Source organism: Salmo salar, chromosome ssa23, assembly GCF_905237065.1.
Source record: "Salmo salar chromosome ssa23, Ssal_v3.1, whole genome shotgun sequence".
NCBI lineage: Eukaryota > Metazoa > Chordata > Actinopteri > Salmoniformes > Salmonidae > Salmo > Salmo salar.
The window spans coordinates 32,901,104-32,918,777 of NC_059464.1; the positions used below are offsets into that span (position 1 = coordinate 32,901,104).

Here is a 17,674-nt window from a genome sequence, read left to right on the forward strand (position 1 = left end):
CGTGACAACAAACAGTATCAGTCTAGTGTTGTGATGTACTTGTGTCTGAGCCTCAGATGTGCTGCTGGTAAAACACCTTGTACACCCAGGAGGGTGAGGTGAGGTGGGGGAGGAGAGGGGGGCGCATGGTGGGTATACCGTACCTCATCAGACTGGCGGATGTCTTCCAAGGGGATCCACAAGGTGCCCACCATGGTGTCCCAGATTAACCCTTTGTTCCACACCTCCACTGTCAGCCCCAGATCCAGCCTGTTGATCTCACTGCACAGAGAGAGAGAGAGCGAGAGCGAGAGAGATAAGAGGAAGAATAACAGAGGGATTGAGAGAGGGAAAGGAGGTATGAGAGAGGATGGCGGGGCAGAGAGAGAGCGAGAGAAAGAGTACAAGAGAGAACAAGAGATGTGATGAGATGAGGAAATGAACCATTATAACCCATCTCAAAAAGAAATGAATTTTACAGCGCCTTCAGAAAGTATTCACACCCCTTGACATTTTCCATATTTTGTGGTGTTACAGCCTGAACTTAAAATTGATTAAATTGAGATTTTGTGTCACGAGCCTACACACAATACCCCATAATGTAAAAGTGGAATTACGTTTTTAGAAATGTTTAGAAATGTATTAAAAATGAAAAGCTGAAATGTCTTGAGTCAATAAGTATTCAACCCCTTTGTTATGTCAAGCCTAAATAAGTTCAGGAGTAAAAATGTGCTTAACAAGTCACATTATAACTTCCATAGACTCACTCTGTGTGCAATAACAGTGTTTAAAATTATTTTTGAATGACTTTCTTATCTCTTTACCACACATCAAACTATCTGTAAGGCAGTGAATTTCCTCAGTCGAGCAGTGAATTTCAAACACAGATTCAACCACAAAGACCAGGGAGGTTTTCCAACGCTTCGCAAAGAAGGGCGCCTATTGATAGATGGGAGGAAAAAAAGCAGACATTGAATATGCCTTTGTGCATGGTGAAGTTATTAATTACACTTTGGATGGTGTATCAATATACCCAGTCACTACATTAATGAAATAATGAATGAATTAATTAATTAAATTAAATGAATATATGAATGAATTACATTTAATTTTTGTGTCAAATCGCCAGTGTGCATCGCATTAAAAATGAAAAAAAAACCCCATAAAAATCAATAATTTTATCCATAGAGCAGTAAAAAATACACATATATATACACATACATGCATATACACATACATACATACTGTGCCTTCGGAAAGTATTCAAACCCCTTGACTTTTTCCATATTTTGTTACGTTACAGCCTTATTCTAAAATGGATTAACAAAAAAAAATCCTCAGCAATCTACACCCAATACCCCATAATGACAATGTGAAAACAGTTTTTTAATTTTTATTTCTCCCTCCCCCCCAAAAATTAGAGAAATACCTTATTTACATAAGTATTCAGACTATGAGACAAGAAATTGAGCTCAGGTGCATACTGTTTCCACTGATCATCATTGAGATGTTTCTTCAACTTCAATGGAGTCCACCGGTGGTAAACTCAATTGATTGGACATGATTTGGAAAGGCACACACCTGTCTAGATGTCAGAGCAAAAACCAAGCCATGAAGTCAAAGGAATTGTCCGTAGAGCTCCGAGACACGATTGTGTCGAGGCACAGATCTGGGGAAGGGTACTTAAAACATTTCTGCAGCATTGAAGGTCCCCAAGAACACAGTGGCCTCCATCATTCTTAAATGGAAGAAGTTTGGAACCACCAAGACTCTTCCTAGAGCTGGCAGCCCGGCCAAACTGAGCAATTGGGGGAGAAGGGCCTTGGTCAGGGAGGTGACCAAGAACCCGATGGTAACTCTGGAAGAGCTCTGGAGATCCTCTGTGAAGATGGGAATACCTTCCAGAAGGACAACCATCTCTGCAGCACTCCACCAATCAGGCCTTTATGGTAGAGTGGCCAGATGGAAACCACACCTCAGTAAAAGGCACATCACAGCCCGCTTTGAGTTTGCCAAAAGGTCCCTAAAGACTCTTAGACCATGAGAAACAAGATTCTCTGGTCTGTGAACCCAAGGTTGAATTCTTTGGCCTGAATGTCAAGCGTCACTTCTGGAGGAAACCTGGCACTACCCCTACGGTGAAGCATGGTGGTAGCAGCATCATGCTGTGGGGATGTTTTTCAGCAGCAGGGACTGGGAGACTAGTCAAATCAAATGAAACTGTATTTGTCACATGCGCCGAATACAACAAGTGTAGACCTTACCGTGAAATGCTTACTTACAAGCCCTTAACCAACAGTGCAGTTCAGGAAGAGTTAAGAAAATATTTACCAAAAAAACTAAAGTAAAAAATAATTTAAAGTAACACAATACAATAACAAGGCTATATATAGGGGGTACCGGTACAGAGTCAATGTGGGGGGGGGGGGGGTGTACAGGTTAGTAAAGGTAATTTGTACATGTAGGTAGGGGTGACTGTGTAGAGATAATAAACAGTAAGTAGTAGCAGTGTAAAAAGAAAGGGTGGCCATTTGATTTATTCTTCTGTAGTCTTATGGCATGGGGATAGAAGTTGTTAAGGAGCCTTTTCGTCCTAGACTTGGCGCTACGGTACCACTTGCCGTGTGGTAGCAGAGAAAACTGTCTATGACTTGGGTGACTGGAGTCTCTGACAATTTTTTGGGCTTTCCTCTTCCTGGATGGCAGGAAGCTTGGCCCCAGTGATGTACTGGTCCATACGCACTACCCCCAGTAGCGCTTTATGGTCAGATGCTGAGCAATTGCCATACCAGGCGGTGAAGCAACCGGTCAAGATGCTCTCGATGGTGCAGCTATAGAACTTTTTGAGGATCTGAGGATCCATGCCAAATCTTTTCCATCTCCTGAGCGGGAAAGGTGTTGTCGTGCCCTTTTCGCGACTGTCTTGGTGTGTTTGGACCATGATAGTTCATTGGTGATGTGGACACCAAGGAACTTGAAACTCTCAACCCGCTCCACTACAGCCCCGTCAATATTAATGGTGGCCTCTTCAGCCCACCTTTTCCTGTAGTTCATGATCAGCTTCCTTGACTTGCTCACATTGAGGGAGAGGTTGTTGTCCTGGCACCACACTGCCAGGTCTCTGACTTCCTCCCTATAGGCTGTCTCATCGTTGTCGCTGATCAGGCCTACCACTGTTGTGTCGTCAGCAAACTTAATGATGGTGTTGGAGTTGTGTTTGGCCACGCAGTTGTGGCTGAACAGGGGGTACAGGAGTACACACCCCTGAGGGGCCCCAGTGTTGAGGATCAGTGTGGCAGACGTGTTGTTGCAGAGGGAGGTGTTAAGTCCCAGGGTCCTTAGCTTAATGATGAGCTTCGTGGAAACTATGGTGTTGAACGCTGAGCTGTATTCAATGAACAGCATTCTCACATAGGTGTTGAATTGAAGTGGGTCAAGGGTGTCAGGTAAGGTAGAGCTGATATGATCCTTAACTAGCATCTCAAAGCACTTCATGGTGACAGAAGTGAGTGCTACGGGGCGATAGTCATTTAGTTCAGTTACCTTTGCTTTCTTGGGTACAGGAACAATGGTGGACATCTTGAAGCAAGTGGGGACAGCAGACTGAGATAGGGAGAGATTGAATATGTCCGTAAACACTCTAGCCAGCTGGTCTGTGCATGTTCCGAAGACGCGGCTAGGGATGACGTCTGGGCCGGCAGCCTTGCATGGGTTAACACGCTTACATTTCTTACTCCTGTCAGCCACGGAGAAGGAGAGTCCACAGTCCTTTGGAGCGGGTCGCATTGATGTCACTGTGTTATCCTCAAAGCGGGCAAAGACCTTAGCATGGGTACTTCCTGTTTGAGTTTCTGCCTATAGGAAGGGAGGAGCAAAATAGAGTCATGATCTGATTTACCGAAGGGAGGGCGGGGGAGGGCCTTGTAGACATCCTGGAAGAAATAATAGCAGTGGTCGATTGTTTTCCCGAGTACTACAGTCAATGTGTTGGTAGAACTTCGGGAACGTTTTCCTAAAATTTGCTTTGTTAAAATCCCCAGCTACAATAAATGCGGCCTCAGGATATGTGGTTTCCAGTTTGCATAAAGTCCAGAGTAGTTCCTTGAGAGCCGTTGTGGTATCGGCTTGAGGGGGAATATACACGGCTGTGACTATAACCGAAGATAATTCTCTTGGGAGGTAATACGGTCGGCATTTGATTGTGAGGTATTCTAGGTCGGTGAACAAAATGACTTGAATTACTGTATGTTATCACAATCACACCATGAGTTGTTAATCATGAAGCATACACTACCGCTCTTCTTCTTCCCGGAGAGTTCTTTATTCCTGTCTGCGCAATGTACTGAGAACCCAGCTGGCTGTATGGACGTCGACAGTACATCCGGAGAGAGCCATGATTCTGTGAAAAAGAGTATGTTACAGTCCCTGATGGCTCTCTGGAAGGAGATCCTCGCCCTGAGCTCATCTGCTTTATTGTCCAGAGAGTGAACATAAGTGAGTAATATACTCTGAAGCGATGGATGGTGAGCCCACCTCCTGAGTTGGACTAGAAATCTGTAATCGCTGCCAAAGGGGATTTTAACATGTATTGACTCAGGGGTTGAATACTTATCTAATCAAGATATATTAGTGTTTATTTTTTTATTTTTTTACAAATGTTAGAATTTTTCTTGACATTACAGAGTATTTTGTTGACAATGACAATTAAATCCATTTTAATCCCACTTTGTAAGTCAAGGGGTGTGAATACTTTCTGAAGGCACTGTATATGTCATGAGAGAAACCAGCTATAATCCAATAGAACAGAGAGACAATATGATTCAGCCTGTGGTGGATGTGAGTCACTGAGCCACAGAGAGCTGTCTGATGGGAAAAGTTGAGGTCAATAAGACAGAGTGGAGGAGAGCAGTATTATTTCATACAAGGACAAAATATGTGAATTCTTGCAGGAAGGAAGCGTATAGAACCGACTGGCCAGGACTGACTGGGTCAATAACATATATGCACTCTGGGCATCTCCAGTATCCACACAGCTAGATTCAGGATGCATCTCAAACAGCACGCTGTTCCCTACATAGCACACAACTTTTTACCAGAGCCCTATGGGCCCTGGTCAAAAGCAGTGCACTATATAGGGATAGGGTGCCATTTAGGATGCACTTTCACTCTACGCTCAGCAGCAAGTCAACCTCTCAAGTGAACCAAATCTTAATCCTAAACACCTGCTTTAATATGAAAACAGATATTTATCTTGAGAGCCCAGGAAGTAATCTCACAAACAGCTGACGTTGGCACTGCATTATGGACTCCGAGAAAGAGAAATAACTTAAAGGGGAGAGAGAGGGGGGACGGAGGAGTGTTGACATTTAGCAGCTTTAGGAATCTAAGAAATGCAAGAGAGAGATAGTGATTATCATCTATTATTCACTCTTCTGCTGTTTCAGGGCAACATCCTGCTCCTATTATCAGTTAAGAAATACTTCCGAAAAATAACTTGGACTTAATCATTTCCCTTGACTGCTGCACAACCAGTGAGAGTGGCTCTGTTGGGCACCTTAGACGTCACTACTTAAAACTTTTATTCAGGAGTCCCTGCGGTCCGTGTTACACAACATGTGTGCTCTCTGGTGTTAACACATTAGTGTAACTGCCTGCCTGCCTGCCTGCCTGACTGACTGACTGAATGGCTGGCCAGGGCAGCCTTGGGAAGCTCAACAGTAGCATATCTTGCATCTGAGATCAGGCCTCCAGAACCTTCTAGTCTCATTGCTGAGAGAGCACTGAGGACCCAGGGCAGCTCAACGTGCAAACTAGTAAGTCTTTCCTATGGGGGGAGAGAGAGAAAATGAAGAGAGAAGAGGAAGAGAGAGGAGGAGAAAAGTGGAAGAGGAGGAAAAAGAAGGAAGAGGAGAAAAGATAAAGAGGAGTGGGGGAAGAGAAGGAGTAAGATGAGGACTTAGGACAAAGAGGGGGAGAGCCGAGAAGAAGATTGGGAAGATGAGGAGGAAAATGAGAAGAAAGAAGGAGAAAAGGAAGAAGACTCACAACATGAAGTCCTGCTCCCAGCATGGCTGGGCACCACGTACAGCGATGGTGGTGCTCTTGACGTTCTGCACTTTCAGCGTCACGTAGGTGTTAAATTTCTCTGTGGAACATCAAGGAATATCAGTCTTATTGTAAAACAAACCAGTGTTACTAAGACTTTTAATACTAAGTCAAACATGGTCAAACATGTCTTGACTCACCTTGGGCTCCATCGAGTTTGGCTTTCTTCACTGCAAAACAGACAGAGAGAAACAAAGCATGAGCCATACTGTAATGGGTTAAACAAAATGGGGTCAATGGGTCAATCAATCTAGAAATTCAGGTTTATAAAAACAAACCTATTAATAACCCACACCTCTCTGGACTGAAAAGGTTTTCTGCATAAGACAGCATCAAAACATTTGTTCACTTTGTGATTTAGATTTGTATTTATTATTTTTTATGTATTTTTAATTTAACTAGGCAAGTCAGTTAAGAACAAATTCTTATTTACAATGACGGCCTAGCCTGGCCAAACCCTAATCCGGATGACGCTGGGCCAATTGTGCGCCGCCCTATGGGACTCCCAATCACAGCCGGTTGTAATACAGCCTGGAATCGAACGAGGGTCTGTAGTGATGCCTCTAGCACTGAGATGTAGTGCCTTAGACCGCTGTGCCACTCTGGAGCCCAATATGCAAATCAGCACATGCAAATCAGCACATGTGGGGTTTGTGAGTGACTGACAAGACCCTGGCATTTCATAGGAGAAGTAGAATGCACTCCCTCTGATGGCAGAATGCCTGAATCTCAATATCAAAGCCTGCATTAGTCAGATGTGGAAGGCTCTCAGCATTATGCTCCGGCGAGAGTGGTTCAGAGAGGCGCGTGCGTGCACTAGTGGGGTAGCGTTCTATTTTTTTTAGGTGAGGGAGGCAAAACTGTGTTTTAAATTACGTCAAAGTTTGTACCCACAGATGTAGCCTAGAGAATAGCCTATCATTATAGAATATACATAAAATGCATCCTCCAATTGCAACATCTGCCTTTGCCCAGACATTGACTATGCTTTAGCTAACCATCCTAAAATCTTGTTAGAAATTAGGTGTTTTTGGTGTAACAGTAACGTTATAGGCCTACTATGCTATTGTATTCGGTTCTGCTATTTAAAATACTAATTCATCTTTATGTGATCTTGTGACACATTGATTCACCTTTGATCTAACTTTACTAAACTAGCACCATTGTGAGAAGTGATAATCTTCTATTTGTAATAAGTGATGAGTTGGACTATTAGGCGTAGGAAACAGATCTTGATGAGATGTCATTTTAAGCGATTGGAGCATCATTCGGGGTGCTGAAAGGACAGCGCCAGGATCATGCAATGATGTTAAACAAATGTATGGTGCTGAAGGACAGCTAAAGGATAGCTCTGCCGTTCGGCCAGTTCAGGAACAAACAATAATTTAAAGTAGGCCCAAAGCCTAATAGACATACGACTATGTGGTACAGCTATTTGTAGGTTAAAGCCTAATGTAAATACAAATACATACAGTGGGGAGAACAAGTATTTGATAACCTGCAAAATCGGCAGTGTTTCCTACTTACAAAGCATGTAGAGGTCTGTCATTTTTATAATAGGTACACTTCAACTGTGAGAGACGGAATCTAAAACAAATCCAGAAAATCACATTGTATGATTTAAGTAATTAATTTGCATTTTATTGCATGACATAAGTATTTGATACATCAGAAAAGCAGAACTTAATTTGGTACAGAAACCTTTGTTTGCAATTACAGAGATCATACGTTTCCTGTAGTTCTTGACCAGGTTTGCACACACTGCAGCAGGGATTTTGGCCCACTCCTCCATACAGACCTTCTCCAGATCCTTCAGGTTTCGGGGCTGTCGCTGGGCAATACGGACTTTCAGCTCCCTCCAAAGATTTTCTATTGGGTTCAGGTCTGGAGACTGGCTAGGCCACTCCAGGACCTTGAGATGCTTCTTATGGAGCCACTCCTTAGTTGCCCTGGCTGTGTGTTTCGGGTCGTTGTCATGCTGGAAGACCCAGCCACGACCCATCTTCAATGATCTTACTGAGGGATGGAGGTTGTTGGCCAACATGGCCCCATCCATCCTCCCCTCAATACGGTGCAGTTGTCCTGTCCCCTTTGCAGAAAAGCATCCCCAAAGAATGATGTTTCCACCTCCATGCTTCACGGTTGGGATGGTGTTCTTGGGGTTGTACTCATCCTTCTTCCTCCAAACACAGCAAGTGGAGTTTAGACCAAAAAAACTATTTTTGTCTCATCAGACCACATGACCTTCTCCCATTCCTCCTCTGGATCATCCAGATGGTCATTGGCAAACTTCAGACGAGCCTGGACATGCGCTGGCTTGAGCAGGGGACCTTGCGTGCGCTGCAGGATTTTAATCCATGACGGCGTAGTGTGTTACTAATGGTTTTCTTTGAGACTGTGGTCCCAGCTCTCTTCAGGTCATTGACCAGGTCCTGCCGTGTAGTTCTGGGCTGATCCCTCACCTTCCTCATGATCATTGATGCCCCACGAGGTGAGATCTTGCATGGAGCCCCAGACCGAGGGTGATTGACCGTCATCTTGAACTTCTAATTGCGCCAACAGTTGTTGCCTTCTCACCAAGCTGCTTGCCTATTGTCCTGTAGCCCATCCCAGCCTTGTGCAGGTCTACAATTTTATCCCTGATGTCCTTACACAGTGCTCTGGTCTTGGCTATTGTGGAGAGGTTGGAGTCTGTGGACAGGTGTCTTTTATACAGATAACGAGTTCAAACAGGTGCAGTTAATACAGGTAATGAGTGGAGAACAGGAGGGCTTCTTAAAGAAAAACTAACAGGTCTGTGAGAGACGGAATTCTTACTGGTTGGTAGGTGATCAAATACTTATGTCATGCAATAAAATGCAAATTAATTACTTAAAAATAATACAATGTGATTTTCTGGATTTTTGTTTTAGATTCCGTCTCTCACAGTTGAAGTGTACCTATGATAAAAATGACAGACCTCTACATGCTTTGTAAGTAGGAAAACCTGCAAAATCGGCAGTGTATCAAATACTTGTTCTCCCCACTGTATATCTTAGTATCATTGCACTGTTTGTGAGGACAGATTTATTGCTGTAGCTTACACTCTATATCGTAAATAAACTTTTATTTGATTAGCTTGAACACATGGCTACAATTTACCCCATTACAGAATAAAAGAAAACAGAGAGGTGAACTATTAATTTATATCATTTATTAGCGTAGCTTAAATATGCTACCAAATCAACTGACCAAGTAGTGAACCTAAATCATTACTACGAAGAATTGAAGGAAGTATTAAAACAGCCATAATATCAAGCTTTGGTGTGGTGTATTCGTGCATCTCCATAAACTATAACCTAAATGCATTATTACCTCCAACTTGGCCCAATTCACATTTCCAATTTCCCACCCTGACGTACCAAGCTAGAACAGGCCCTGCGTCTCAACCAATAGCCAATGTAGGCTAAATATCCCAAGCAGGGCTACAGCAACTTCCAGAGAGGGTCAGGCTCCTTGGGCTTTTAAGTGGACACTCTAGTTTGGCTGTCCTCGGCAGAACAGTGTCACCGTAACCAAGTGGTCAAATATCGTTCTGGGTTCCACTTTGCAAGAGGGGCTTCGGGGAGTTTTATGAACATCAACGCAGACGAACAGAGAATAATATTTTTTTTTCAACATTCTGATTGGCCAAAGTGATCAAGCCTCCGACGGGTCTCCGCAGTGCACACACAGCCTGGAGTTCTTCATAATTCTCGCCACTGCCAGACAGAAGACAGAAGAAACCATCATTTACCTACCTCTAGGCTGCTATACATATTTATTTGGTTTGTCATTCTATCGTTTTTCATGGAATTTTAGTGGTAATTAAATATAATTTATTAAAACTTCCTCAGAATGAATATTCCAGAAATAGTTTTACCAGATCCGTGAATTCTCAAATTGAAAGAAGTGAGGGAGCGCCGCTCCTCTGTGCTCCGGCAGCACTACACCCCTAGTGTGCACGCACAGGTAGTCACAGGCAGGATGAAAGGGGGGCAGTGAGGCCGACAGTGAGGCTGTATGACACAATGGAAGCAGGTCTGTTAAGGCAGGGTTTCCCAAACTCGGTTCTGGAGCCCCCCCTGGTAAACGTTTTATTTTTTGACCCTGGAGCTACACAGCTGATTCAAATAACCAACTGAGGGGGAAACCCTGTGTTAAGGTATCATCTCTTATGGGCTCACTTTAGGCAACCAGGACTTTTTATCACGCACTCTGACGTCAACTGGCCCATTCATTATTAATTAATCCCGCGCCCACCCGCCTGCCCTGCCTATGCCAAGCACCCCCATGTTCAGGGCATTAATATTCAAAGGTTCCATCTAATCCCCACTGAACGCCTCCTTTCACTTCATCTCCGAAAGCTGCAGTTAAGAAAAGGAAAAGAAGGAAAGTGGTCCATTTGGAATCCCAGAGTTGGCTAAATGAACCTCAAAGAATTTTCTCTGAGGGCACAGTGGAATGTGACACTGGGCTGTCACCCAGATGCCCGCAAGCAGCGCAGGCATGGAGAGTGGTAAATATCTACTAACCCCTTATCTAGAATTATGGGTTCAGCTGGAGCTCTCTCACCTGTATGAATAATCCATATCATAACAATTATCACAAGAATGCCTTTTTTATGAAGCCAATTAAGATTTTAATAGTAACCGAAAGGTTGCAAGATCGAATCCCCGAGCTGACAAAGTAAAACTCTGTCGTTCTGCCCCTGAACAAGGCAGTTAACCCTCTGTTCCTAGGCCGTCATTGAAAATAAGAATTTGTTCTTAACTGACTTGCCTAGTTAAATAAAGGTTTAAAAAAAGCATCATGACAATAGTGGATGTACTTAAAATAGCTCATCCCAACAGACCTTGAGGATGATGTTTGTTTTATCTGAATATCAATCTAATCCTGCTAGTCTGCAGGGGAGGAGGAGGAGTTAGACCAGGGGTCTTTAACAGGCGGTGCTGTTTTACTAAGTTTTTAGGGCATCTGTATACCCCCCACACAAAAAAAGATGTGATTGTGTGTCAATGTAATCAAGGTATGAAATTAGTGTTATTTTCAAATACAATCTCTTTTTAGGCTTAGTTGTGGACAATTTGCAGTGTACAAATTACAATTATGTTGCAGACCGCAGACCATTCGCTCTGAGTTAGTTGCCTGAGTTAGAGAATGCACTTAACCAACTTCAGAGTTATGTCTTTCATGATATCATTACCCAATCTAACAGCCTACTTTATCCCCTTTGGTGTGATTCCACGGAACACTGCAAAATACAAACAACAAAAGACACGTTGAGCTCCATTATCCCCCCCCCAGGATTCTACTCAGTCATTCTGCCAGCCTGTTCAGCTGTCTATTCCTCAACACCTCCGCCTCAGCCAACCATGTCCCACCCTCCCCCCAACGCAGTGCCCTCCCCATCGTTAGCCTTGATTCAGGGCCTGGATTTCCCCTTTCTCTCTCCCTCTATCTCTCTCACTCCCACGCTCTCCTCCTGCCATGTGGTGTGTGTATACCATCTCTTTTTCTTGTCCTCCATTAATCTCTCTGTGCAGCCAAGCGAGGGAGAAGCAGAGCAGAGCCACGCTGCACCTCCACCACTAAAAATAATTGTAGCGGATTGGAGTTTGGGGGGTGGTGGTGGGGAGGGGGAGGGGAGAGGGGTAGGAGAGGGGTACTCACACAGCTCACAGGCACAGTGCTAAAGCATCTAGGCTGTGATGGCAGGAGGCTTTACAGAAAAACTAAGCCAACATTTTGTGCAAACCCTCAGGAATGTGTCCTCTTCCTTACAACAGCAATTACAGATTCTCTTCGCTCTTTGCAGCAAATAATGCCACTCTCGGCCTACAGAGGAGCGCCAAGGTTTTATTGCCTGAGATTTTCCAATCAAAAGCTTACAAGCACCTCATACTTCAGAGCAGTTGTATTTGTACCAAGAGCAAGCAACAGCAATATCATTCAAACCTGTAACCTGCAGGAATTCTATAATGTCGGAGGAATTCTCAGTTTTGAAGAAACAGAAGAAGGAGCTAGTTAATAAAAATGATCTGAAAGGCAGGAATGAGACAACATCATTTATTAATCCCACCATATCATCTTATTCTATCTAATTGAAGGGGAAATTAAGTCACCCACTCACCCCATGCTCAGGGGAGTATAGTGAAATTAATCTTGATTATAATGTGATAATAGTAAACATAATCAAAGGTCAAGGCTGTATAATTTAACAGGATCCAATTAAAAGTGCCCTTATGAAGAATAAGGGCACATAAAAAAATTTTTTACATTGAATCCACAGAAATGGAAAAATGAAATTAAAGCCAAGGGCTTGCTCTCTTTCAAAGAGAAGCCTGGTTCTTGCCTTCTCCGAATCAAGATACAGGCATCATGTATTCAGAACATAAACAGAGCATGAGATAATGTAATATCGTGTCTGATTATATGGAACTGAACAGGCCTCGGCTGGCGCAAGATAATTATCCTTGCATTGGATTACAGCATTATTCATGCTAGCTAGCTGTGCCACTGAACACATTAAATGCTGGGGAATACACTGAGAGCTTCAGTGGATGTTCATGTGGGAAGAAGAAATGACTCAGGGTTTCTCAACTAAAAACAAGCCCATTCATTACAGCAAGGAAGTGTGTGTGTGTACTGTTTGACATGGTAATGTGACTCTAGGCACAATGAAGCTAGGAATCTGCTCTCTCCCAGAGCACTGAGCAAGCCTCTTCGTTATCACTAATGATCTGAAGATATGCAAATAGACCTACAGAGCCTTCAGAAAGTATTCATACCCCTTGACATACTCCACATTTTGATGTGTTACAGCCTGAATTCAAAATGAATTATGCCTTTTTCTCACCCATCCGCACACAATACCCCATAATGACAAAGCGAAAAACATGTTTTTAGATGTTTTTTTATGAAATAGGACTACAGCAATATCTAATTTACATAGGTATTCACACCCCTGAGTCAATACTTTGGAGAAGCATCTTTGGCAGTGATTACAGCTGTGAGTCTTTCTGGGTACAGTACCAGTCAAATGTTTGGACACACCTAATCATTCCAAGGTTTTTCTTTATTTTTACAATTTTCTACATTGTAGAATAATAGTAAAGACATCAAAACTATGAAATAACACATATGGAATCATGTAGTAACCAAAAAAGTGTTAACCTGTTGGGGCTAGGGGGCAGTATTTGCACGGCCGGATAAAAAACGTACCCGATTTAAACTGGTTACTACTCTTGCCCAGAAACGAGAATATGCATATAATTAGTAGATTTGGATAGAAAACACTCTAAAGTTTCTAAAACTGTTTGAATGGTGTCTGTGAGTATAACAGAACTCATATGGCAGGCCAAAACCTGAGAAGATTCCATACAGGAAGTGCCCTGTCTGACAATTTGTTCTCCTTCTGTGGCATCTCTATCGAAAATACTGCTGCTCTGCTGTAACGTGACATTTTCTAAGGCTTCCATTGGCTCTCAGAAGGCGCCAGAAAGTGGAATGATGTCTCTCCTGTCTCTGGGTGAAAAACAGCAGGAGATTTTGTGAGTGGTCAGGCTGGTAAAAAAACATAAAAATAAAATAATAATAATTCCACTGACATTATGGGGTATTGTGTGTAGGCCAGTGAGAAAAAAAATCTGAGTGTAATCCATTTTAAATTCAGCCTGTAAGACAACAAAATTTGGAAAAAATCAAGGGGTGTGAATACTTTCTTAAAGCACTGTATAGGCCGAGTTATAATCATGCATTTACAAGAAATGGTAACAGTGGGGACGCTTCCTCTCCACTGGGTTGTTGTCGCGGCCATATCTACATGTGTTAAAGACCTAGAAAAGTCCCTGTGAAGTCTCTCAAGCTCACTGTGGCAACTGGAAAATAACCACTAACATAGCTGTACTCTCAATACTAATGGAAAGCACCCAAATGCCAGGGAATAGAGGGTTGCTATGCCAACAAAGCTTGAGGATATTGAGGGTACATCTGGGGATCTGTCTCAATCCTGACATCTGTGCAATCAGCTGGTTTATACAACTACGGTGCCAAGACCATATCCTGTCACAAACACTTTGGGGTGGGCGGTTTGGGTTGCTGAAGGTGGCATGTCGCTCTACCTCTACATATAGTACCTCGATATGTGACAATAACATAGAACTGCCCTAATCTATAACAGGAAGGCTACTAACAAATTAAAATAGACAAGTTACAAAGGGAGAAAAATGGGTCAAAAGGATTCACAAAACTGCTGATATTCAAACAATCTGACCCAAAAACAGACTTCTCACCAGACTGCTCCTTATGGCGCACACCTGTCGCCATCGTTTCACGCATCAGCGCATAATGACACTCACCTGGACTCCATCACCTCCTTGATTACCTGCTCTATATATGTCACTCCCTTTGGTTCCTTCCCCAGGTGTCATTGTTTCATGTCTGTGTGCTGTTAGTGTGTCTTGTTTTGTATTATGTTCTGTATTATGTTCTGTTTATTTTAATAAAACACTCACTCCCTGAACTTGCTTCCAGACTCTCAGCGTTACAAGACTATTCCAAATGTGCTCTGACGTCAGTTAAACATCTAGTTTTGATTAAAATTTGGTTGAGTTGTCAACTAACATGAATTCAATGTGAAAGCAACAAAATATTTCAGACATGACGTTGAATTTACGTTAAAAGTTGGGTGAAAAAAGAGGCTAAATTCCCTTACCTTGATCACTATTTGCAAATCCAATCAGTTTTCCACGTTGATTCAACATCAGCACTCTGAATGGTTTTGTTGAAATTAGGTGGAAACAACGTTGATTCAACCAGTTTTTTCCCCAGTTGGTTTTGCTGTTTTAAACTTACAAAACATTTGCTTTTGGGTGTTTTGTTTGGAGAGTAACTGGGAGAGTAAATTGCTTAGGGATTCATGCCAATACCCCATGGCCCAGGGTAAAATCTCTTGGACCCACTTTTATCATCCTCTGAGAAATGTATTTCACACAAACAATCAAATCATTCTAGAAGGGGTATATGGTCAACAACACTGATTCAACATAGTAGGCTAGTGCTAGATGCAATCTACTGTGGTCACGGCACTGAAAGGCTGCATTCAGCAGATTTCCTTGGAAACTCATGATTTCTCAAGTGGAAGGCTGTCATAAGGAATGCAATCATCATTAGATGACCAAAAGTGACACAGTCCACTGGGCACAAACTGGTTGAATCGGCATGATTTCAATGTAATTTGTCAACGTATTGTGATGTGGAATCTGTGGAAAATACATTGGATTTGCAAAAAGTCATCAACTGTTGTTTTGAGGGCGAAATTCAACAACAGAGTTATGTCATCATGGTAAGCAATTTTCAACATAGACAACCCTTGTTAGGGTTAGGAGTTAGGTTAAAGGGTTAAGGTTAGGTTAGGTTAGGTTTAGGTTTAGGGTTAGCTAAAATGGTTAAGGTAAGGGTTAGGGGAATGGTTAGCTAACATACTAAGTAGTTGCAAAGTAGCTAATTAGCTGAAATGCTGATGATGAGATTCGCCTACCCAGCCACCCCGACCAACCACCCTCCTTTCGTTATTGCCTTAAGTAACCTTCTGTCTTATGTAACCATATCAAACAGAACTTATCATGCTAATTTTAGTGTCCCAGATTACATTTACTATGTTACGTCTAGTCTATGAGACCAGGCTGCCCATCCAGGGTTTTAACCAAGCCCAGCCATATTTAGCTTTGATATTTGTCACTGACTACTGCCAATGAGCTATCGTGAGAATTATTATTGAGAGATCTCATTACTAAATATAGATTCACTGTTGCTATCAAAGTCAACAACAACAAAAAATGGGTAGGTTTAGCAGAGCAAATGAAATGTAACCATACTCTCTCTAAGTCATATATAATCAATGATACTATTTAGGCCTATAATATTATAGCATTTGCGAAGTCATCAACAGCTACTATTTCAATTCAACCCAGGGTTCAACAAAAAATAGACAATATATATATAGGCCTAGGGTCTCAAGCTTTTGTTGATGTCAAATGTAATCTTCAAGTTAATGATGAATATATTGGATTCACATCTCTATTTCAACCAAAAATCAACCAAAGTTAAAGAATAGGACTAAATCAAATCAAACTTTATTAAAGTGCATTTAAAGTTTTATTTGATAGGATTTAGTCCTATTCTTTAAATTAGATATGTTTGGTTGGGATGGAAACGTGAATCCAACATATAAATTATTAATTTGTAGAAAAACTGGAATTAATGTCAGACTAAGTCAGTGGTACAAAATATACATCTCCTTCCAATGTTGATATTTGGTTGTGTTAACAACCAAACACACTTCAACATCCCTTTTGCAATACAGTAAATAGTGTATTAACTTGTCGACAAGTTAACAAATTCTATGTTGGATTTACGTCTCCAACTAAACCAAAAGTTAAAGTTAAAGAATATTATTAAGCCAGTGGTTCAGATGAAACTACCCAAACATTAGATACATCTCATTTAAATGCTGATATTTGGTTGCGTTGTCAACCTAAGTTCGATATTACTTTTGTAATACAGTAAATAGCCTTACCTTTAGGCCATCTTACAAACTAATGTAAGAGTTTTTATTAAACATTAAAATGAGTAACTCATCCATGGCCACATTGAGGTTACTGTAACTATAAAAGTTTTATTATGTAATCATAGAAAGCATGCATGTTCAAGATAGCATGCAAAAACTGCACAGCGGGAAGCACTCGTTTTAATGTTACTGTACTACTAAGACAATTAACCTTAATTAAACGTCTAGTGAGGGGATATGGTAAATAGGACTATCTACTATAAATCAGACATTTTGATACCACAGGCCTAATATGAGGTTTTCGAAATCTGTTCAAACCATAATTTGGTGCTGTGAATAGGCTTATGACAATCAAAGTGTTTATTAGCCTATTACGCTTCTTTATCACTAGAAGACACTCATATAATTAAAAGGACAATTAGACCAATTAAACAACCATAAAATGTTGGCCACAAAATACAAACCTACTGTCAGTTTATTCTCCCCCACGGAATTTGACAACAGCCAACTTAAATCACATTTAGTATTAAGCGCTTAATTTATAAAACCACAATTGATACATTTTATAGCAGAATCAGCTGCAATGAGATTCATTGAAGAAAACAGCCCGCGAAGCAGCTGGTACCCGACTAAACAAGATCATTTCTCTCGACAGCCAGTAGGCTACCGCAAGCTTGAAATATGTTTGTTTTTATCGCTTACCTCCAACACACAGCAATGACATCTCTTAGCTCTGGCTATGATCGCTCCCAGATGTCCACCGGCTTCAATCCGGAGTAGATATCTGTCTCTATAGCCTGTATAAATACGTGGATGTAATCAGCTCCGCTTCACACCTCAGCTATTGCGTGTCACTGCTATGTGACAACAAAAAAATTTAAAAAATCTGACCTTTCCCTCTCACCCACTGAGTCTGGATCAATTTGGGGGGAGGGAGGGGGGGTATATTTCCTCCTCCTCAGCTCCCCGACTCACAGCCATCTTGTTCAGCACCACCACTGT

General features: G+C 41.9%; 1 protein-coding gene across 1 annotated transcript in view; it reads right to left on the minus strand.

The window, feature by feature from the left end:
* The window catches only part of LOC106584438 (protein unc-13 homolog A), a 74,689-nt gene extending 57,015 nt beyond the window's left edge, over positions 1–17,674 (minus strand). The window contains exons 1-4 of the mRNA XM_045706184.1: positions 17,375–17,674; positions 6,225–6,254; positions 6,025–6,124; positions 144–261 (exon numbers count right to left, since the gene is read on the minus strand). Of these exons, the coding sequence (XP_045562140.1) occupies positions 144–261; positions 6,025–6,124; positions 6,225–6,254; positions 17,375–17,396 (270 nt within the window). The 5' untranslated portion in view covers positions 17,397–17,674. The remainder of the gene's footprint in view (positions 1–143; positions 262–6,024; positions 6,125–6,224; positions 6,255–17,374) is intronic.